At 44.2% G+C, this 25,419-nt stretch overlaps 1 protein-coding gene across 1 annotated transcript in view; it reads left to right on the top strand.

The window, feature by feature from the left end:
* LOC126416873 (cytochrome P450 4C1-like) overlaps positions 1–25,419 on the top strand; it is a 150,091-nt gene that overhangs the window by 5,756 nt on the left and 118,916 nt on the right. The window contains exon 2 of the mRNA XM_050084756.1: positions 24,612–24,813. Within this exon, the coding sequence (XP_049940713.1) occupies positions 24,612–24,813 (202 nt within the window). The remainder of the gene's footprint in view (positions 1–24,611; positions 24,814–25,419) is intronic.

Here is a 25,419-nt window from a genome sequence, read left to right as displayed (position 1 = left end):
CCTTCTGCATCCTAATGCCGTTGATCATTGCTGATTATTCCGCCTTTAGGGCAGTTTCCTACCCACAGGCCAAGGACTGATCTCAACGTTTGTCTGCTTCTCCGTCTTCTTTGACAAGGTCGTTGGCTGAATTAGGGTGACTTCTTATGCGACAAGTCTGCAGCCACCACTACGGACGATTTCTATTTAAAGGTTAAGCAGTTTGGGGGTCTGAACTCGTCCCTGAGGATGGTTTGATTATTGATCAAAGTTGCTACTCCTAGACCACGAGTGTAGCTTCAGGGAAACTGCTGCCGAAATATCATCATACGTCGGACGCAGGCAGTACCACAGTCAAGAAGATGCTGCTCAAAATCGTATACGATTCCTCTTGTGCACATACTCTGCAAACCACTGTGAGGTACGTGTTAAAGGTTGCTTAGCACGATAGCACATTCTGCGGTTTCGCCGGCCGAGGTGGCCGAGCGGTTCTAGGCGCTTCAGTCTGGAACCGCGCGACCGCTATAGTCGCAGGTTCGAATCCTGCCTCGGGCATGGGTGTGTCATGTCCTTAGGTTAGTTAGGCTTAAGTAGTTCTAAGTTCTATGCGACTGATGACCACAGATGTTAAGTCCCATAGTGCTCAGAGCCATCTGAATCATTTTCTGCGGTTTCCTCCGGTTCACATCACGCGCGGCGCGCTGGACGAATGACTGTATGTCTCTCTGCTTGCTGTAATTAGTCTAAGTTTATGTTCACACTCGCTACGGGAACGATGAGCTTTGAGGTACGGATAATATTTTTAGAGTCTTCACTTAATTTTGTTACAAGATTTTCACGGGGTTGTAGCCTTCTATCCTCAAGCGTGTACCAGATCTGATTTCACAGCATCTCTGTGACACTCTCCCACTAGTTAGACACACTTGTGAGCATTCGTGTCGTCCTTCATTGACTACATACAGTATCCGCTGTCACTCCTCTTTGGTGTGGTTCCCACATACTTCAGCAGTATTCTAAGATGGGACCCACAAGTCGTATGTCAGCGGTCTCGTTTTGTAGAACGACTGCATTTTCCCAGCTGCCTTACCAATGATTGAACCTTTGTGATATTCCATTTCATTTCGCTACAAAATGCAACACCCAGGTACTGAAATGAGGTGTAGATAGGGCATTTATGACCGGGATCACCCCTCTGGAGAATTCTGTCTCCTGGTGCGAGTCCTTTTTTTTAAGTTGACGCTACTGCGGTGTCTTGCGAGTCGATGATGATGAAACGATGATGAGGAAAACACACACAACCAGTACCGAGCGACGAAAATCCTCTACCCGGCCTGGGAATCGAACGCGCGGCCCTGAGATCGAGAGTCAGCAATGCTAAATCAGAGGACCACCAGCTGCTGACAATCAGGTGTTGGTACGGGTCGATCGTTTGCATTCACAATTCGATAATGTTGTAGTTACAACACACGACTTTTCTACGTTTTCTGAAGTGTACAGCCTAACTTTCTTGAAAATATAAAACAAGTTACCACTCTTTGTACCACATTGAATTCTTATGAAGATCTAGCAGATTATTTGCGCATTTGTTCACTTAGATAACTGCATCATATGTAAAAACTCTGATGTTAATATTAATATTTTCTGACAGATCGTTATAATATACAGTTAACAAAAATGGCCCATACACAATGAATGAAAAGGGTCCCGGCACAATTCCCTGGTACCTGAACCTACTTCTATTTCCATCAATGACACAGCGTCCAAGGTAAAACGCTGTATCCTCACTACCAAGAAATCTTCAATCCAGCCGCAAATTTGTTTGATAAACGATGTGAAAGTGCTTTTCGTGTGATACTGAGTGAAACGGTTTTCGGAAGTCAAGACATACTGCATCAACCAGACTATCCTAATCTATGGATTTGATGATCTCATGCGAGAAAGGCACAAATTAGGTTTCACTTGATCGATCTTTTCGGATCGATCATTGCATAAAGATCATCAGAGCAAAAAAAAAAAAAAAAAAAAAAAAAGCTGAGTAAGGTACTTCGACAATATACACTCCTGGAAATTGAAATAAGAACACCGTGAATTCATTGTCCCAGGAAGGGGAAACTTTATTGACACATTCATGGGGTCAGATACATCACATGATCACACTGACAGAACCACAGGCACATAGACACAGGCAACAGAGCATGCACAATGTCGGCACTAGTACAGTGTATATCCACCTTTCGCAGCAATGCAGGCTGCTATTCTCCCATGGAGACGATCGTAGTGATGCTGGATGTAGTCCTGTGGAACGGCTTGCCATGCCATTTCCACCTGGCGCCTCAGTTGGACCAGCGTTCGTGCTGGACGCGCAGACCGCGTGAGACGACGCTTCATCCAGTCCCAAACATGCTCAATGGGGGACAGATCCGGAGATCTTGCTGGCCAGGGTAGTTGACTTACACCTTCTAGAGCACTTTGGGTGGCACGGGATACATGCGGACGTGCATTGTCCTGTTGGAACAGCAAGTTCCCTTGCCGGTCTAGGAATGGTAGAACGATGGGTTCGATGACGGTTTGGATGTACCGTGCACTATTCAGTGTCCCCTCGACGATCACCAGTGGTGTACGGCCAGTGTCTGAGATCGCTCCCCACACCATGATGCCGGGTGTTGGCCCTGTGTGCCTCGGTCGTATGCAGTCCTGATTGTGGCGCTCACCTGCACGGCGCCAAACACGCATACAACCATCATTGGCACCAAGGCAGAAGCGACTCTCATCGCTGAAGACGACACGTCTCCATTCGTCCCTCCATTCACGCCTGTCGCGACACCACTGGAGGCGGGCTGCACGATGTTGGGGCGTGAGCGGAGGACGGCCTAACGGTGTGCGGGACCGCAGCCCAGCTTCATGGAGACGGTTGCGAATGGTCCTCGCCGATACCCCAGGAGCAACAGTGTCCCTAATTTGCTGGGAAGTGGCGGTGCGGTCCCCTACGGCACTGCGTAGGATCCTACGGTCTTGGCGTGCATCCGTGCGTCGCTGCGGTCCGGTTCCAGGTCGACGGGCACGTGCACCTTCCGCCGACCACTGGCGACAACATCGATGTACTGTGGAGACCTCACGCCCCACGTGTTGAGCAATTCGGCGGTACGTCCACCCGGCCTCCCGCATGCCCACTATACGCCCTCGCTCAAAGTCCGTCAACTGCACATACGGTTCACGTCCACGCTGTCGCGGCATGCTACCAGTGTTAAAGACTGCGATGGAGCTCCGTATGCCACGGCAAACTGGCTAACACTGACGGCGGCGGTGCACAAATGCTGCACAGCTAGCGCCATTCGACGGCCAACACCGCGGTTCCTGGTGTGTCCGCTGTGCCGTGCGTGTGATCATTGCTTGTACAGCCCTCTCGCAGTGTCCGGAGCAAGTATGGTGGGTCTGACACACCGGTGTCAATGTGTTCTTTTTTCCATTTCCAGGAGTGTAAAATAATAATATCATAGCATACCTGCCAAATGTTAAATGGGTGACACTAAATCTGGAAATTGGTAGCATAGGGTGTACAAATACATTGGTAGGATGCCAAATCCGTAAAACGGTAAAACTGATAGGATACGACGAAACGCAGATGTACTCGTCAACAAGTATAGCTCTTTATGCAGACGTGTATGTATATGTATGTGTATATGGCTATTATGTAAATGGAGAACAAGATTCGTTCAGTGTAAATGACTAGCTGCCAGAGGTTAGGTGTAGGTCTACGTCCGAACAGCTCTCGAGGAAGAGCTAATCGTCATTTCACTGAGTAGCCTGCAATCAAGAGTACATCTACATCTACATCTACATGATTCACATTTAAGTGCTTGGCAGAGGGTTCATCGAACCACAATCATACTCTCTCTACCATTCCACTCCCGTACAGCGCGCGGGAAAAACGAACACCTAAACCTTTCTGTTCGAGCTCTGATTTCTCTTATTTTATTTTGATGATCATTCCTACCTATGTAGGTTGGGCTCAACAAAATATTTTCGCAATCGGAAGAGAAAGTAGGGGACTGAAATTTCGTAAATAGATCTCGTCGCGACGAAAAACGTCTTTGCTTTAATGACTGCCATCCCAACTCGCGTATCATATCTGCCACACTCTCTCCCCTATTACGTGATAATACAAAACGAGCTGCCCTTTTTTGCACCTGAATTATTTCTCAGCCAAGCGCTGTTGCTCCGTTCAAAGTCTGCCGTCTGTGTTGCGAGAATGGCATTGTGGATATCAGGGTCGATACCATTGCTACGTCTTGCAATGCCCTATGTGTTAATCTAAATTAAATATTTGTGTTAACTCGCATTTCTGCAAGTCTCAGCTTGTCCCCTTCTGCACAAGCATTTATACCGAGTTGGTGATTACTAAAAGTAATGAGGGCTTGTCGAGATGGTGAAATACTAAATGATGTGCATAAGAACGGCAACATTGCCGGAATAATATTTCTTGCAGATATTGTCGTAAGTAGAAAATATTTTTTCCGCTTTAATACTGCACATGTATGTCGTTTTTGTAGGAGTCAATGTGGCATGTTAAACATAAATGCAGACAGAACACAGTTAACAATATTAATCATGATTGGATGACAGTTTACCGGTACACCAGTAGGCAAACTGCAGAGCGTTGTTAAACTACACACAGTAGTTGTTATGTGAGTTATTCGAAAGCTGACACCATGTTGTAAATATCGTTTGTTAGCATTTACAGAAACATGTACACACTCTAGTACAGGGTAAAAAACGTGACTACCGATAGTTTTGTTCATTCCTGGGATTGTAACTTGCGGGCTTTCACAATAAATATATACTGGTGGTGGCCCTCAGCTATGTACTCCCTGATCAGTGTTGAAATATTAAAAGTTTTGGCTGGTTTCGTTGTCTAGGGGCTGGGATACATAGTTGCCACATTACAAGACAGATACTGCCGAATCCAGAGTATGCAATATGAATATACACATGAATCGAATGGTCGAAGGTTTCTATCACTCGACAATTGCGAATGTAATGTAGAAATTTATAAATGAAAGATTTGCAATTAAATAGAATCTGCAGGTACTATCTTAACGACTTCAAATCATGAGTATGATAGTAGAAGTACTTTTGGGAATATGGTATATTTCTGCAAAACACTTATTGGTTTCGATGGTCCAGCAATTAAATAAAACATAAGTTGAATAACAGGGAAACAATAGATTCCTACTGCACGTAATTAGTTATGAACAAAAACATAGTTCATGAGAAAAAAAAAGTTCAAATCTGTATGAAATCTTATGGGACCTAACTGCTAAGGTCATCAGTCCCTAAGCTTACACACTAATTAACCTAAATTATTCTAAGGACGAACACACACACCCATGCGCGAGGGAGGACTCGAACCTCCGCCGGGACCGGCCGCTCAGTCCATGACTGCAGCGCCTTAGACCGAGCTCATGAGATATTCACTTCTAAACGCACACTACGTCTTCACTGTAGAAGCCACGGAACTCTCAGAAGTGCACAAGTCGGCAATAAGAAGTATTTCTATCTGCCGCGACCAGGTGCGAACCGCTCCACACTCTCCAAGTCTCAACCGTGACTGTGAGTCCGTCACGTCCTTGCGACTCCCCAGTGTGCCGCACCATTCCGAACTCCCCTCCGACCTCTCCTGTACTCCATGCTTCTCCGCCACTTCCATACATTCTCTCAATCGAACACTGGGATTGGCTAGAGCGCTTCCGAAATGTCTTCAAGCCAATATGCACTCACAAACATATTAAAACACATTCGAAATACTGGATTTACATTTAAATAACTTGAAATTAAATAAATATTCCTACGGCTGGACCATAAACACGCTCTAACACACGTTATTAAATACACAAACAAATTAAATAAACATATACACTCCTGGAAATTGAAATAAGAACACCGTGAATTCATTGTCCCAGGAAGGGGAAACTTTATTGACACATTCCTGGGGTCAGATACATCACATGATCACACTGACAGAACCACAGGCACATAGACACAGGCAACAGAGCATGCACAATGTCGGCACTAGTACAGTGTATATCCACCTTTCGCTGCAATGCAGGCTGCTATTCTCCCATGGAGATGATCGTAGAGATGCTGGATGTAGTCCTGTGGAACGGCTTGCCATGCCATTTCCACCTGGCGCCTCAGTTGGACCAGCGTTCGTGCTGGACGTGCAGACCGCGTGAGACGACGCTTCATCCAGTCCCAAACATGCTCAATGGGGGACAGATCCGGAGATCTTGCTGGCCAGGGTAGTTGACTTACACCTTCTAGAGCACGTTGGGTGGCACGGGATACATGCGGACGTGCATTGTCCTATTGGAACAGCAAGTTCCCTTGCCGGTCTAGGGATGGTAGAACGATGGGTTCGATGACGGTTTGGATGTACCGTGCACTATTCAGTGTCCCCTCGACGATCACCAGTGGTGTACGGCCAGTGCAGGAAATCGCTCCCCACACCATGATGCCGGGTGTTGGCCCTGTGTGCCTCGGTCGTATGCAGTCCTGATTGTGGCGCTCATCTGCACGGCGCCAAACACGCATACGACCATCATTGGCACCAAGGCAGAAGCGACTCTCATCGCTGAAGACGACACGTCTCCATTCGTCCCTCCATTCACGCGTGTCGCGACACCACTGGAGGCGGGCTGCACGATGTTGGGGCGTGAGCGGAAGACGGCCTAACGGTGTGCGGGACCGTAGCCCAGCTTCATGGAGACGGTTGCGAATGGTCCTCGCCGATACCCCAGGAGCAACAGTGTCCCTAATTTGCTGGGAAGTGGCGGTGCGGACCCCTACGGCACTGCGTAGGATCCTACGGTCTTGGCGTGCATCCGTGCGTCGCTGCGGTCCGGTCCCAGGTCGACGGGCACGTGCACCTTCCGCCGACCACTGGCGACAACATCGATGTACTGTGGAGACCTCACGCCCCACGTGTTGAGCGATTCGGCGGTACGTCCACCCGGCCTCCCGCATGCCCACTATACGCCCTCGCTCAAAGTCCGTCAACTGCACATACGGTTCACGTCCACGCTGTCGCGGCATGCTACCAGTGTTAAAGACTGCGATGGAGGTCCGTATGCCACGGCAAACTGGCTGACACTGACGGCGGCGGTGCACAAATGCTGCGCAGCTAGCGCCATTCGACGGCCAACACCGCGGTTCCTGGTGTGTCCGCTGTGCCGTGCGTGTGATCATTGCTTGTACAGCCCTCTCGCAGTGTCCGGAGCAAGTATGGTGGGTCTGACACACCGGTGTCAATGTGTTCTTTTTTCCATTTCCAGGAGTGTATCAAAGGAATAGCAAGGAAAATTAGGCCAGTAGCCTAATGTCTCTGTGCTTTCTAAAACACAGTAAATATTTGAGCAGTTTCTTCGTGAATAGTATATATCGGATATAAACAAAGATATAGATGAATAAGCTTGCTGCTACCGTTTTTTCGTGTAACTGTGGAGTACTTATGGCCTGACGCGATCGATAGTATTTGGCCACTTTGACCTCCAACAACTGATGTACTATTCAAGTTACATGCCTGTAATTCATACCAATTTAGGTGTACACCAATAGCATTCTAAAGACACATCGATCGACGAAATCGGATGAACCGCTTAGATTTTGGAACTCGTTGCTGGGTGTTACTTGTATAATTTACCGTCAGATACTAAACTTTAAACTAATAGAGGTATTGAAAACCTGATTACACCATCAGAATCGTTGTGCAAATAATGGTAATTTACATGTTTCTTTTTGAGCTACCATGATTCATCTGGCTACAATTAATTTCTATGCGAACTGTGAAATGCCTGCCATGATGGTTTCACAGAGTCCGCCATCTTTGGAACTCTCGGCATGCAAGTTTCTTTCATCGACACAGCGCCACCATTGAATTTCCAGCCACGCGCTTCGGCTGGACCCCTGTCGCTTCCGCCAACATCTGGCACCACGTGGTCGGCCTACCGAGTGGGCTGCACCCACTGAGCAGCCTGTGTGGCCACGCCAGTTCCGAACTTACAATATTTCCAGGGCACCACAACTCGCCTGTTACCTCACAAACTGAACATACAAATTTATTTTATACTTTTACTCTTCGATTGGAGTTTCATGTTAGACAGGCAGTACCAACTACCTTACCATTATCCACAATCATACTGCTGTTGTGGGGCAGTGAAATCTGTGAGTACAGCTGTGCATAAAAGTGATTTCATCGGAAAGCCTTCCACGTTCATGTTATGCCACGCTTGTCATATGTAACAAGCAGTAAGATAGTGGTGGAATAGACAAAAAATCAAGTGTAAAAAAAGGGTTGAATTAGCAGCCTGACGTTAAGATAACACAATTAGGAGCACTGCCTCCTCTATAATGAGAGACAAACTTTTATTACTCGCCAAATAGTTGCTGCGTTGTCTATAACAACAGTCACCACCCTGTTCTACAATCCCGCACAGTAAAGCGATAAATGAAGAAAACTTTCAAAAAAGTTCCATGTTACTACAGCGTGATTCATCCTGTCACAAAACACTCCCAAGAAATGCATGGGACTCACGTTGTTGATATCATACTCACCTCGCCTGGCAAAACTACCAGTTGAGATACTCGGATGGATAAGAAATAACATAATGTGGAATACCCTGTACACATATAAGTGTCAGAACCACATCTCAACGCATACCTGTAAGCTAACAAAGAGAGATATCATGCATTTCACGAGGCGCTACGCCCTTGGTTCACCAGCTGTGCTGTAAGCATACAGAGATGGCGCTAGTCTTGACGAGGAGTTTCACATAGCACGTATGGCCAATAGTGTCTCGACGCAGTGTGTTCTCATTCCAATTTAAAGATAGTCAAATCACATAAACTAAAAGTACATATCGTATGAAAAGGTAATCTGTGCCTTGAATCAGAAACCTTAGATACGCATTCAAAGTACAAAACAGTAGTTCGTAGTATTGTGATAGCACTGCACCACAACTCACATTAATCATCTAGAATCTGTATCATGTATGCAGAATTAGCTAGCATTTGAGTCTGATTGTTGTATGTGTACACACTGGACTCCTTTACCATGTTCACAGAAAAAGCAGGCTACATATATATCTCCATCTATAAGGCTTCCCTGCAAATTACACTTAAGTACCTGGCAGAGGGTTCATTGAACCACTTTCACAATAATTCTCCATTATTCCATTTTCGAACATCGCTCGGAAGAAACACACACTTATATCTTCAGCTGTGAGCTCTGATTTCCCTTATTTTATTGTGATGATCGCTTCTCCCTAGTTAGATCGGCGTCAAAATATATTTTCGCGTTCGGAGGAGAAAGTTGGTGATTGAAATTTTGTGAGAAGGTCCCGCCGAAACGAGAAAGGCTTTTATTTGAATGACTTTCACCCCAGATCCTGTATCATGTCCGCGACACTCTCTCCTATATTTCTCGATAATACAAAACGTGCTGCCCTTATTTGAACTTTCTCGATGTACTCCGTTAATCCTATAGGGTATGGATCCCACGTCATGCAGCAGTACTACAAAAAAGTGTCCTTCCCCCAACATCTTTCATGTGTTCCTTCCAATTTAAGTTGTTTGTAATTTTAATTTCAAGGATTTCGTTGAATTTACAGCCATCAGATTTGATTGATTTATCGTGTAACCGAAGCTTAAGATTTCCTTTTAGCAGTGATGAGGATGACCTGGCACCGTGTTCAACCTGCATCCTTTGACACTGAGGCCCTTTTTATGTTTCCTAGAGACCCTCTAACCTAAAATACCGCCCAGTCCACGCCACATAGGCCCCACTACATGTATAGCCGCCTCCTGCGCGTAACGAACTCCTGACCTATTTTGCGGAACCCGGAACTCCACCACCCTACGGCACTAGTCGAGGAGTCTGCAGCCTACATGGTCTCAGAAACGTGTGAGCCTCTGATCCAGACCCTACATTCTGCTCTGTACCAAAGCTTCACTATCGGTCCTATCGACTATGCTGCAACTGATCTATATAAATGACCTGGGTGACAATCTGAGCAGTTCTCTTAGGTTGTTCGCAGACGATGCTGTAATTTACCGTCTAGTAAGGTCATCCGAAGACCAGTATCAGTTGCAAAGCGATTTAGAAAAGATTGCTGTATGGTGTGGCAGGTGGCAGTTGACGCTAAATAACGAAAAGTGTGAGGTGATCCACATGAGTTCCAAAAGAAATCCGTTGGAATTCGATTACTCGATAAATAGTACAATTCTCAAGGCTGTCAATTCAACTAAGTACCTGCGTGTTAAAATTACGAACAACTTCAGTTGGAAAGACCACATAGATAATATTGCGGGGAAGGCGAGCCAAAGGTTGCGTTTCATTGGCAGGACACTTAGAAGATGCAACAAGTCTACTAAAAAGACAGCTTACACTACACTCGTTCGTCCTCTGTTAGAATATTGCTGTGCGGTGTGGGATCCTTACCAGGTGGGATTGACGGAGGACATCGAAAGGGTGCAAAAAAGGGCAGCTCGTTTTGTATTATCACGTAATAGGGGAGAGAGTGTGGCAGATATGATACGCGAGCTGGGATGGAAGTCATTAAAGCAAAGACGTTTTTCGTCGCGGCGAGATCTATTTACGAAGTTTCAGTCCCCAACTTTCTCTTCGGAATGCGAAAATATTTTGTTGAACCCAACCTACATAGGTAGGAATGATCATCAAAATAAAATAAGAGAAATCAGAGCCCGAACAGAAAGGTTTAGATGTTCGTTTTTCCCGCGCGCTGTTCGGGAGTGGAATGGTAGAGAGATAGTATGATTGTGGTTCGATGAACCCTCTGCCAAGCACTTAAATGTGAATTGCAGAGTAGACATGTAGATGTAGATGGTAAGATCCATCTCGGAAGCAAGACTAGCAGCCTTTACCGCTTCAGATAGCCGCTTGAAAACAGAGAGAATCTCTTCCATTTCAAAGCGACACTCTTGAGCCATCACCTACAGTTGGCTGCAACCTGTACTCTTCATGGCATCCGGAAGGACCCGTTTTACTCCTGGAATGACTCTACTAGATATGCACATGGATTGCACACTGGCTTCCTTCCCCTCCTAGGCAGCCATACCCCTAAGGCGCCCCACAATGCGCCTAACATTGGAGGTCCCAGCTACCAATATTCCCACCCTCAGTGACTCCCGGATGTTGCAGGCTGAGGGGCTTCCCCTGAAGAAGGGAAAGTGACTGCATCCAGGAGAGGGACAGTGTCATCCACAGACGACATCTGGAGCCTGTTTGTAAGACTGACCTGGGAGGCCCCATATTCGGGCCCATGGGAAGTCTTTCGCAACCTGCCATGCCACGAGGCAACCTCCTACTAGACCACGGGTGAGCAGTTACTGGGCTGGCCACCGGCTCGTGCCGATCAGCGGTCATGGGGGGAGTACACGTCTATTGATTCCCCACGGCCGGCCCACAACATTGATACCTATCTACTGCAGCTTCAAGCTGTGTACTCGAAGACAGCACATGAAACTATCTCTTTACCTATTTTTATATTTAAACACTGACCTACAGAATTTTCCCTGACAAAGGCAACTAAAATTTAACCTATTCATTTGATATCCACAATATACAAGCCCAACGAAATCCGACTGCTGTACATTTACATCATGACTTCCAATCATTAACTCACAAGAATGGCCCTGAATTGCAATAAAACCTAATAATGATACAAATCCAAAAAATATGAAATTAAAAAAATATAAAACTACCCCCAACTCGATTAATTGCCTAAACTCATTTCAGTCATGATTCCCGATAGTGGAAACCGCATTTTTTTATGAGTCACTTACCTCATAGAAAATGTACATAACACGAACTACAACAATTACAGCCAGCTAAATAAAAAGGTTCTAACTACTATATACTCTAACTACTAGGTGGCATATGGTTAGCAAAAGAAAGATTTTGTTGAAGAGCAAAAAATGTATTAAAAAAAAATTCTTTATTCAGCATTAATTAATATTTATACAATAGAACCCACTACCTTAGTGATTAGTGGGTCTTAACTGATCTACATACATGATGTTCAGCAGCTATTTCTGTTTATTATTGTTATTATATTATGCTATGTTAATTATTGTAAGCTACAGACAGAATACTAGAAGACAATAGGCAGACTACAGCTAAAATCTACTTACTAATTGTTAATATCTTCCTACTAGTTAATTCCTAACTGCCTGCAGCGTTACAGGTGTGTCAGCATAGATATAAACCTACTGCTTTAGGCCCTGCTCATCGAGCTAATCCCGATGAGCGTGCCCCTGACACTGGGCTGGCCAAGACTGTTTGTCGCTGCAGGTTCCTAACTTAATATCTATATCTAAAGCTACAACTACTACTAACCTACGTCAATTCCGGTGCTTTTTAGTCATCATTGGTGTACCCTGATCCTCCTAGTCCTGCACGTGGCGGATTGCAACTAAGAAGTCGACCTGTCCACGCGTAGGCGGTATAGGATGAGGATAATCGGACACATTCGGTAAATGTCACTAATCGTGAACGACCCTCATGTATCTCGTAATGGGACACATTTGGTATATGTCTTAATCGTGAAAGTCAGTCAATATGCCGTCAATACTTTTCGTGACACCTCGTCTGCCAATTTGTTTAAAGTGTCGAAGGTTCCTTTGTGTCTTAATAGGTCATATGTGTTATTGTGTGGAAGTTGTTGTCTTAGTGTCATTGCTACATCATCGAAAAGGGGGCACTCGTAAACCACATGGTCGGGAGTGCCCTCCGAAGCACCACAGTCACACTCGGGTGTAGCTTTTTTCCCAAACCGACACAAGTATGTCGGGTAGGGCCCATGACCAGTGAGAAAGTGTATTAGTCCCCGCGTTGGCTCAAAGTACTTCATCCCTAGCCTTTCTTTTACGTCTGGCAAGAACTCAAAGGTTCTTCTGCCAGTTTCTTCCATTTCCCAAGACTGTTGCCACAGGTCCTCGCCCCTTCTACGTATTTCTCTCTTATCTATTACCAGTATTCCCATGGTGTTCTCTGTTTTCGCGTTGTTCCCTTTCTTTACCCAGTACCAACCTGCTTGTTCCCGAATTTTGATGTCTAAAGGAAATTTTACCTTATTCATATGACATCCAGTTCCATAAATTATATAGTTATCAGTAATTCCACTACCAAACATTAGCCGGCCGCAGTGGTCTAGCGGTTCTAGGCGCTCAGTCCGGAACCGCGCGACCGCTACGGTCGCAGGTTCGAATCCTGCCTCGGGCATGGATGTGTGTGATGTCCTTAGGTTAGTTAGGTTTAAGTAGTTCTAAGTTCTGGGGGACTAATGACCTCAGAAGTTTAGTCCCATAATGCTCAGAGCCATTTGAACCATTATTTTGAACCAAACATTATCAACTATACATCCATTATCACACCTTTCCTTGCATGTTTTCTTACAAGAAATTTCATCTCACTTTGCATTGCATATCCTACAATACAGAGTCTACACTAAGAAAAACATTTCCGTAGACATCTATCCACTCGCTAACAACTAGTCCGTCCAACCACAGAATCTCCTGCTGAGGGCGCACAACACTGACAGCGATATAAACGCAGTCTATAGCGCTGGCAACATACAGACAGGATACTTACACAGAGCCTAGAGCTGAGCGTGAAGTTATCGCCAACTCAGCTCACAGCAGTCACAGCCCGTATCCATACTAAAAATTGTGGAAAATTGCACTACACAGACAAAGGATGTAACCTACCCCTCACTTATCGACCTTAATGACAGTGAAAAATTAAACCGCGTGTACCTAATGGAAATTTGGGAAAAGCAATCGTCACCGAAGTTAATCTGTCGGTAAAGGGGGAGAAAAGGGTTACATCTAAATGAAAGGAAAAATGCAAATGAAACTGGTGGAAATTAATTTTTAAAAAAGGGTAAAGTTAATAAAGAAAGTAAATGTGCGGCCGTTACGTTAACAATTAACTAGCGGTAATTAGATATTTGACATTTGGGGGAAATTACTGTCGCCAGTCCTATGGACAATTACTATAGTAACTGAAAAAGAAAGGTTATTACACATATAATTAGCACTAGAAGCGTGGCAACTGAAGGTTGACACGTGTAGTGTGAAAACTGAAAGTTTGTCAGAAGTAATAAATTTCGCTACACTCTGGCTTAATTTGGCAAAAGAATTAACAAAACCGGAAAATCGAAAGTTAATTTAGTGACTGAAGTTAATAGTGAGCTTTCTTTCTGAAGCACATCGAAATTCAGTAAAATACGGTTAGTCTTGGACTACCTCAACAATCATTTCAAAAGCTACTTGAATCTACGCAATTTAGAAATAAGAGATTTAACTTTGAGCTTGAATTAAATGTTTCTGAACAATTAACAATAGTAAAATTTAGTACGTACCAAGCTGAGCTGCAGTCACAGGTAAGCTAAAATATGGTAACAAAACTCGCACTCTTAATTTGTGCTTGTGTAATCTAAATATTGTAGCCAGCTATGAATACTTTAACTGAACTTTGAATTTAAAGCAGTGAAATGGAATATTACTTTAATACTGGCGTATGAATTTCAACGACACTCGAGTTCATTCCGGAAAAGGAAGGGGCCCTGCTTGGTAATGCAATTGGGACAATGAGCAACAAACGTTCATGCTACGTTGCTGTAATTTTGTGATTTGAACAGTTTTAAAAGCTGAGGTCTGCCATACAGTTCTAAAACTTTACGTGCTTTCAGTCTTCCTTGTTGGTTGATTGAAGGTTTGAAGCCGTCGATCGAGGAGGTGGCGACAGTCACTCATTGTCGGCCGTCGCTGTTGCAGAAGCTGGATGATGGCGCGCCTTCATCTCGACACGGTCACCAGGCGAAACGGGCTCTTGATGTGCGCCAGCTAATGCTTCCCGTCCGCGACACCATGTCAGAAACTATCATAGCAAGTCGAGCGCAATTACATGCTGCCAAACCCCGAACGCGCGACAACTCGCGGGAGCGTCACACAACACACCTGCTCCACTGCACTACTCCCGCCAGACCCCCTCTGCCCGCGCTCCACGCGGCAGAGTTCCCACTACCAAAGATCCTAAACACTTTGGTTCTCCACACGGCCTATCGATGTATTCGTTCGATAGCATAGTTTTCCCTAGGCAAGACCCAGCGTAAAAATACAAATAACATTTACAAAACAACCAATTATACATCGACATAAATGCATATATATATATATATATAAATAGTAAAACGATTACAATATATAAAGACACAGAAACGTCATATCTTCAGGTAACAAAGTAAGGAAAAAAATTTATAGTACAATAGATGGAAATAGAAGGATATGCATTTCCTGCATTACAAGGGCTATCGATACCCGCTGCAGAACTCTACTGTAGACACTGACGTTAACGCAAGAACTGTGTCTAATAGAATAACTTAACGCACAAAGATTCAAAAAGCTAACTACCAAAGCACACAGGTGAGACTAGATAATTCGTTTCTCGTTAGCAACTTGTAAAATGTCTTGAAATCAGAACACTTTCCGACACTAATGAGAAGCGTTTATGCAGAAGATGCTCTGCGCTGGCAGGCGCGATGTGGTTTGTGTTAACGCGCTGAAGGCTGACTGATCGCCAACGGACAAGAGCTGCCTGCCTCAAACCAATAGCGCTTGTGTTGCGAGAATGCACGTGCCGTGTGGAGTTCCCCGACGTGACTGAGTACCCCAAAATTATTCATGTGCGCGCAGCTGCCAATACCGAACAATCCGCGCTCCCAACACTGCGCTACTGGGGTGAATCGAGTTCCAGAAATTACACATATGCGGGCAGGCTGCTTTCCATCGAATAGTGCAGTCGTACTTTCTTCGTCGCAGGACGTGTGGAGAAGATGGAATATGTGATAGGTGCAAGATGATGGAAGAAGAACGCTAGTGGCATGATTCGAGTTACCAAAACAACGCATAGACAAGCTGACGGAAGGAGAACGCTGTTGGCGTGATTCGAGTTCCCGAAATTACGCAAGTGCAGGATGGTTCCTTTTGTATCACCGCGTCGTCGTACTTTCTTTGCAGGATCAGACCTGTTAGGACACACACACGTGGGTAGATTAGTGATATGCTCAAGCTGGCAGTTGCGTTATCACCATTATTCTACAGTCGCGGAGCTTGATGTACTGCTGCTCGGAGGATGACGACGAAATCTGAGCTTACGCAGTTTTTATTTATTTTAAATGCAGTTACGTACTAACATTGCTGTGAGAGAATAAAATTTGTATTTTAATATAGGAGTCGTTCCTTATGCAAACTCAACAGCATTGGCAGTGCAGCCATATATGTGAAGCATCTCGCAGACGTTTCGATGCTGTCTATAAATCAAAAGTTTCCGGTAATCAAGGCTAGGAAAGTAACTATGCCTTATGGAGAGGCGATACAGGTGCAGCTACAAGTTGAACAGATGTTTCCTCTATCGAGATTTTCGGAGCTGAGTGCAGAGAATTTACAGTTGTTAAACAGTGGTACCATGTTTTCTTTTTTTTGCGCCGAATGATACAGTTGACTTTACAACTGAATTGTTATGTATTTATTTGTTTCTCCCAGTTTACTGAGTGTATAACTATATTCCTAACATGATAGATGTTTGAGTCAAATATTGCACTTTTCTCCTGAACCAATAGTCGCATTATTCGAAGTGGGCACACATTGTAACATTGTTAACATTTAACGTAAATGATAATGCGTCTGCTACTGAAGTCAAAGAGCGTAGTTACAAGGCACACCAACAACACAGTGAAAGAATTTTGTATTTCAAGGCAGCTCCTCATCCGTTTGTGTCCACATACTGACTGCTGCATCTAGCAGGACTGCTCCAAAATAAAATATGTATTACAGAAGGAACGGCAAAAAATTCTACATATAAATTTTATTGTAACAAAGCATTACATTTAATTTTTCAACATCAACAACAAGGTTCATTTTTTTTGCTTATTAGCTTCAAGATATAAATTTCGACATAAAAACAAATTGCATTTCTCTCACTGTTTACTAGCACTGTCCATTCTGCACATTGATGTCATCTGCGAAACCTCGAAAATGACAGTCATATCACCATTTCGCCAACAGCTTTAGTAGATTAGACTTTAAACCCTAATCGTCTTTCTTCGTTTTCCAACGACTTTGCATTTAACTCTCCAGTTACTGTTTCATAATTATCAATAGCCATTCTCCACTGGGGTGCGAAAAATGAGAGGTAACCCCTGTTCTCAATATTATGCACGCCATATTATGATAATAAGACTTTAATCCACATAACTTTCTCCAAAGCCTTCAGGAACACTCGAGACTCACGTGGAACCACTGATGGGGCACCAGTTGAGACCATACTACGAGGGTCACTCCAAAAGAAATGCACACTATTTTTTAAAATCCATCTTTTATCCTACATGTTTGAAAGTTTTACAGTGTGTAGATACAGCCTTTAGGAACAATATTTTCATTTCTCCACATAATTTCCGTCCCTCTCAACTGCCTTACGCCATCTTGGAACCAGCGCCTGTATACCCTCACAGTAAAATTATGGACCAACCTGTTGGAGCCACTGTTTGGCAGTGTGCACAAGGGAGTCATAATCTTCAAACCTTGTTCCACGAAGAGAGTCTTTCAGTTTCCCAAAGAGATGATAGTCACATGAAGCCAGGTCAGGACTTTAAGGTGGGTGTTTCAGTGTTGTCTATCCGAGTTTTGTGATCGCTTCCATGGTTTTTTGACTGACATGTGGCCATGCTTTGTAGTGCAACAGCAAAACATCCTGCTTTTGCCGATGTGGTCGAACACGACTCAGTCGAGCTGAAGTTTCTTCAGTGTCGTCACATATGCATCAGAATTTATGGTGGTTCCACTTGACATGATGTCCACAAGCAAGAGTCCTTCGGAATTTAAAGACACCGTAGCCATAACTTTTCCAGCAGAAGGTGTGGTTTTGAATTTTTTTCCTTGGGTGAATTTGCATGATGGCACTCCATTGATTGCCTCTTCGTCTCTGGTGAAAAATATGGAGCCATGTTTCATCACCTGTCACAATTCTTCCAAGAAATTCAGCTCTACTATTCTCGTACTTTTCCAAAATTCGCTACATTCCGTTTTTCTTGTTTCTTTGTGAGCCACTGTCAACATCCTGGGAAACTACCTGGCAAAAACCTTTTTTAACGCCAACACTTTCAGTATTCTGCAAACACTTCCTTCCCCTATCCCAGCGTAGCGTGACAATTCGTTCACTGTGATGCGTCTGTCAGCAGTCACAAAGTCGATAACTCTGTGCACATTGCGAGGACAGTCCTCAACATTGCCGTGCCTGCTTTCATCACGTAACCTGCTTGCCCACCGACTAACTGTATTCGATCGACAGCAGCATCTCCATACACCTTTTTCAACCTCCTGTGGATCTTTCCCACTGCCTCGTTTTCTAGCACAGGAATTCTATGACAGCACGTTACTTCTGACGAATGTCAAGTGTAGCAACCATCTTGAAGACATGCTGTGACGGCACCACTCACGGGAACAAGTTGAACTGAGTTTGAAAACAAGCGGGAAGGATGTATCTACACTCTGTAAAACTATCACACATGCTGAATGAAAGCTGTATTTTTACAAAAATAGTGTGCATTTCTTTTGGAGTGACCCTCATATGCTGGTGGTCATTTTCCATCAGCCATTTAGCTGAAGTTATATCCAACTTCTGCTACGGTGTCGTCCACTGTGGGATGAAACCACGTGAGGCAATCACTCTACTTCGCATACCGCCCAACATCCAAGTTTCTCTGGGTTAAACCCAGTTGTCTGTGGTGCTGAGTCATTGGTAGTCAAAGTGCACTTCGTACAGGGTTTTTCGTGAGAAGTGTATTAATGCCGCATTCCTTAGCATTAAAGAGGTTTCGGGGAAAAAGCGATGAGCAATCTCAAAAAACTCTCTTCCTAAACATCAGACACCGATAGCAGCGGCGTTTGCGTAGAGTTGTCCTTACTAACAGATATGCAACACTACGTGAAATAATCGCAGAAATCAATGTGAGATGTACAATGGAAGTATCGTTTAGGACAGTGCAGTGAAAAGTGGCGTTAATGTACTGTCGCAGTAAACGACCGAGACCAGAGACTTTGCTAACATCACGATGTCGCCTGCAGTGCCTCTTCTGATCTGGTGACCATATCGTTTGGACCCTATACGACTGGTAAGTGCAATCTGGTCGGATTAGTCCCGATTTCAGTTGGTAAGAGCTGATAGTGGGGTTAGACCCCTAAAGCCATGGACGCAATTGTCAACAAGGGACTGTGGAACCTGGTGGTGGTTCCACGATAGTGTGATCTATTTTTAAATGGAATGGACTGGGTCCTCTGGTCCAGCTGAACCGACCGTTGACTGGAAATGGTTATTTTAGGTTACTTGGAAACCGATTGCAGCTATTAATGTAATTCGTGTTCCCAAACATGTCACCAGGCAACAACTGTTCACAGTTGGTTTGAAAAACATTCTGAACAATTCGAATGAATGATTTGGCCTCTCGGATCGCTCCATTTATGGACCGTAATCGAGAGGTCAGTTTGTACACAAAATCCTTTACTGGGAACTGTTTCGCAATTATTGACGACTGTAGAGGCAGCATGGCTCAGTATTTTCGCAGAGGACTTCCAGCGACTTGTTGAGTCCATGCCACGTCTAGCTGCTCCTCTACGCCATGGAAAAGGTGGCCTGACACGTTATTTGGAGGTGCACCATGTCTTTTGGGCAACTGCCTTGCCGCAGTGGATACACCGGTTCCCATGAGACCACCGAAGTTAAGCCCTGTTGGGCGTGGCCGGCACTTGGATGGGTGACAATCCTGCCGACATGCGCTGTTACCATTTTTCGGGGTGCGCTCAGCCTCGTGATGCCAATTGAGGAGCTACTCGGCCGAATAGTAGCGGCTTCGGTCAAGAATACCATCATAACGACCGGGAGAGCGGTGTGCTGACCCCACGTCCCTCCTATCCGCATCCTCCTCGCAGGATAACACGGCGGTCGGATGGTTCCGGTAGGCCACTCGTGCCCATGTCTTTTGTCTATTCAGATGTTTGGGACTCGGAGAAGTCTCTGGGTCCATATAGTTTCATCCGATAAATTCGTTTCATGGGCAATAATGCAAATAAATTGTCCAGTTACAGGCCCCGCAAAAACATACCGTGACGTAGTCAAGCGTTCAGTGTATCACGTGGACAGTAAACATAATAATTGCCCCGTTGCAGGGTTCCAGATGATCAACAACATCAGAAAAGTAAAAGTTCCGTGTGTTTTGGCGACACAACTACTGGTAAATTATAAAGGCAAATATTTCAGTGCTGCGAAATGAACATGAAAGGATCGAATTACTAGCAAGAGCAACTATGCGTAGCTTGTTGATATGTTGTGCACCAAGAAAACGTATTAGTCTTCTCATCAGAAAACGAAACACCGAATGTGGTTTATAAGACTACATTTTAAATAAGTTCGGTTCACAAATGAGAGCATTAATTGCACATTTTTTTCCAATTTAGAAAACAAATGAAAGCAATTACCAAGTGAAACGAGTCTTTTCAACTAGTTGTTAACTACTGCTACTCGTTTATCTTGGTTGACCTCCTCGTATAGCTTGATGGTCAGCGCTCCGGATAACGAGAATGCGAGGTGAGCCAGGTTCGAATCGATTAACAACCTTTGGTGTGGTTCACCGGCCAGGTAGAGGGGTGATTTTTAGACGGTTTCCCACCCTCCGTTAGACAACTGTTGAAGTTTTCCCCAACTTCTGCCTCAGAAAATAAAGAAGTGCAAACAGTTAAAATACGGTAATACACAGATCAAAGTTTCCACGATGCACAGATGGATGCCGCGCAGGAATTCCCTCCCAACGACTGTGTAGACAAAATGAGCATCCCACCACAACGGTCCTCGTGCGACGGAGAAATTATGAAAGGGGCTATTCACGTCTAGGGAATCATTTGCACACTCTGAGACAAAATAAAAAAAAGGATGCACCACGAACGATTTATCCGAATGGGACGGAAATCGGTAGATGTGGTGTGCTTGTACAGACAAACAGATGATTAAAATTTCAGAACATTTCGATGATTTAATCAGGAGAAAAAGTTTCACAAATTGAGCAAGACAGTGACGCATTGGGCAAACTCTGGCCCTTGTGGAGGCAGTTATTCGATTTGGTATTGGTTAATGGTGTGTCTGAATGTTCTCCTGACGGAAATCTTACTAAATTCCGTGCAATTGGCGCATTAGATCTTTAAAATCGAGTGATGGTTGAAGGGTCCTGACCGTAATGCTCCAAACACTCAATTGGGGAGAGATCCGGAGACCTTCCTGGTCAAGGTAGTTTTGCAAAGCACGAAGACGTGGAGTAGAAACTCCTGCCATGTGCGGGCGTGCATTATCTTGCTGAAATGTAAGCCTAGGATGGCTTGCCATGAAGGACAACAAAACGGGGCGTAGAATATCCTCGACGTACCAATGTGTTCTAAATGTGCAGCAGGTGACAACCAAAGGGTTCCTGGCACGAAACGAAATTGCGCCCGAGGCCATCACTCCTGGATGTAGTGCCGCCGTATGGCGGGTGACAGACAGGTCGGTGTCCCACTGCTGTCTGCGCCTCTGCGGATACGCCTACACTGCTGGTCGACGTTCTGTTCTAACAGGGAGTAGTCAATGAAGGCATTCGAGATTCCAGGCTAAAGACGTGTCACGAGACGCCCAGACAACAGTGGTATTGTCGCCCGCCATAAGATCCGACAACAGGGGCTGATAGTCTGGAGTGATATTTCATTTCGTAGCAGGAGCCCATTCGTGCCATGTACTGCACTCTTACAGCACAGAAGTACCTCAACGATATCGCACGCCTCACTTTGTTACCCTTCTTGGCATGTCATCCTGGTCTTACAGTTCAGCGAGATAATGCCTGCTCGCACACATCGACAGTTTCTACTGCTTGTCTTCGTGTTTGCCAAATCTTGGCCAGCAAGGACGGCGGATCTCTCTCCATCAACTAGAGAACATCTGGAGCATTATGGGCGGGGCCTTCCAACCATCTCTGGATTCTGATGATCTAGAATGCGGCACAATATTTGTCACGAGGACATCCGGCAACTTCGTCAGTCAATGCAAAGCCGAATAACGGCTTGCATAAGGCCCAGAGATGAAACGAGGCGCTATTGACTTGCTCAATTTGTCTAGTTCTTTTTCCTGAACAAATCATGCAATTTTTCTGACATTGTTTCTCTGTACATGTACATCACATCTACTGATTTCCCTCCATTTCGGAGAATTCAGTTATGGTGAGTCTTTTTTCTTTTTCTGTAGTTGACTTAAAGTGAATCTTTTGCGTTTCGTTTATCATAATCGACGTTTTTCTAAAGCTTGAATCTGTGCCAAGAGAAGATCTTAAGATGTACCATCGACACCATCGCTTACAGGTATCACATGCAATGGATAAATGGAGGACAGAAATTTTTGTACACCAAAAGGAATCGGTAGAAAAAAACTTCAATGAGAAGCTACATAATGTATCGACTAATTTCTTCGAATGTTTCCCTTGCGTATAATAACTACGGTGAGTCCATAAATATTTTCATTCCGTTATACATTCGTCTCAGCATCTGTCACAACGCAGTACAGAAACAGAATGCAAAGCAAAATTGCTAATTTAAATAGCCATTATTGTCCATAGTAAATGACAGTTTAATGTAAATTATTTATTTATGTATCGTAACCTGACGAGATTAGCGCTTTAAGGTGCTCTCTTACATCTGACCAGAAACAACCGATATTGAAAATATTACATAACGTTCTCAGTTTCTGTTAATGTTTGTGGTTCAGTCATGTGTAACTAACAGATTATTGTAACAATAACAGTTACTAACACCACCACCACCACCACCACCACCACCACCACCACTACTACTACTAATAATAATAATAACAATAATATCCACAAATGATATCCACAGATGATATGGCCTTGCTTGCTGAAACAATGGACTAAGCACGGGAGCAAATCCTTGAACTAAAGAAACAAGCAGCTAAAATAGGTGTTCACATCTCCTTTGAAAAAACTAAGACATTTATAAACATCAAGCACTCATGCAACTGCCTCAAAGTTCAGGAACAGAAGATTGAAATAGTAAAAGAATTCAAATATCTCGGAGAATCGATTAGTTGGAATGCTGGGGAAAGCAAAGCAATGGAATCCAGAAAAAATAAACTTGAATTGGCCTTCCAACTAACAAACAAATACATAAAACAAAAAATACCTTTCATAGGGGTCCAAAATTACACATTACAAGACAGTGATTAAGCCAGAAGCACTGTATGCAGCAGAAACACTAAACACGAATTTCAAAGGCCAAATGGAGAAACTTGAGCTAAAGTAACGAAAAATTTTAAGAAAAATCATAGGGCCAAAATTTCAAGACAATAAGATTATATGCATCAGAAATGAGACTCTCTACAAGAAAATTGAAAAACTTTCAGATACTACGCGAAAAAGGAGAATAAATTTTTATGGTCATCTTCTCAGAAGAAATTCCAAATCTTTGACTTTTTCCGTAACCGCAAAATGAAACGCAACTGGTTTAAAGAAACTGAGAAGGACCTAGTAGAATTAAAGATTTCAGAAAATTCACTTATTGATCGAACAGCAAAATTAATTACTAACGATGAAAACATAAGGTTCCAAGACAAATGTACACAAAAAGTCCAAACCCTTCATCTCGAAAGAAGAGACGAAAAGAAGATCAGAAAGAATGAAGAAATACTGGACCCTAAAAAAAGAACAATGCACAAAGAAATGATTGATCCAGCGCACCCCAAAGAGGGTGAAACGAAAGAAGAAGAATATCCACAAAAACAGAACAGCTGTGACGGTACCAAAACTCTCTGGCAAGCAAATCTGTCGCAAACTCTTTGACCCAGGTTATGATCTTACGTTAAGAAACAAAGTGTGTGGATTTCTGCATGTGTGTCAAATTTTCCATAATGAAAGACGCATAATACCTGTAACAAGAACTCGGATCCAATTAGCTCCTGAAAATGGAAATACATTTTACACCTGCGACACGCTGTGCATGAAAAACAATTTAACTGGTCCAGTGGTTTTCTTTTTACGTAAATTATTTACATCGTTGATGAACTGTTGCCGGCCGAAGTGGCCGTGCGGTTAAAGGCGCTGCAGTCTGGAGCCGCAAGACCGCTACGGTCGCAGGTTCGAATCCTGCCTCGGGCATGGATGTTTGTGACGTCCTTAGGTTAGTTAGGTTTAACTAGTTCTAAGTTCTTGGGACTAATGACCTCAGAAGTTGAGTCCCATAGTGCTCAGAGCCATTTGAACCATTAGATGAACTGTTCACGTATAGATATGTTGTCTACTAGTCTTCTGTTATCCTGTTCAAATCTGCGGGTTAGAGGAACACTAGCAATCAGGTTACTAGTGGTAATTAACATTTCCAAGTTGTTATTTGTGTCTGCTGGGTATGGTCGACAACGATGCATTACAGTTCGCCAATTCACTTTGATTCCTTATTTGCAGAACACCGTGTTGCAGGTTGTACTTGGGCCCGAAGCTGCTGATCGTGCTGACACAGCCGGAAGACGTGCAGAAGGTGCAGGTGACCAGCAAACCGCAAGTACGCGATCCGCACGCCGCACAGTTCTTACGCACGTTCATGGGAGAAGGGCTGCTCTGCGTCAACGGCGACAAGTGGAAAAGGCACAGAAAGAAAATCGAACCGGCCTTTCATACAGAAGTAAGTCAGATTCGGCGAAGGTTTCTTTTATCCAAAAACAAATATAGTAATGCTAAGTCTTCTCAGCCGTGATTACTTGGTCGGAAAGTACGGCAGCGTGAGGGCACCTGTGCCTTGTCACACTGAATATCCTCTCCTCGCCAACCTGGCGATGCGCGTGTTGGGACAGCTGTTTCCTTATTGTGGTCGTAGCTGCTGGTTCAGTTGGGCTCAAGTCGGCTACTTCGAATTATTCCGTAAGCTGAAGCCAGTCTGGGCGAAGTCTCAGATGAGTATCGGACTCAGTAAGAGTACATATTCGGTATTGAGTAAAGTGAAATATCCATTCACCAATCACCATTCACTAGTTTATGAAAGACGCATTTGTACAGTTACACCATCAGCTGTTGTCAAAAACAGTTTGAAGTTGCTACGAGTTTCGATCATTTACATGGATCATTTAATGGAACTGGTCAAACAATTCGTTGTTGCTTTGTCCTTTCTGATGAACTACAAATTTTTGCCTTAATTTTAAACTACAGATCCGAGTATCAGTATTGTTGCTACGTATCATTAATAACCTCTGATGTTTGCATCAGGAAATGAACTGCCGTAGTGCTTTTTTGT

Source organism: Schistocerca serialis, chromosome 8 (assembly GCF_023864345.2).
Source record: "Schistocerca serialis cubense isolate TAMUIC-IGC-003099 chromosome 8, iqSchSeri2.2, whole genome shotgun sequence".
Lineage (NCBI taxonomy): Eukaryota > Metazoa > Arthropoda > Insecta > Orthoptera > Acrididae > Schistocerca > Schistocerca serialis.
Note: the sequence above shows the minus strand (reverse complement) of the source record. Positions and strands in the feature narration are given on the sequence as shown.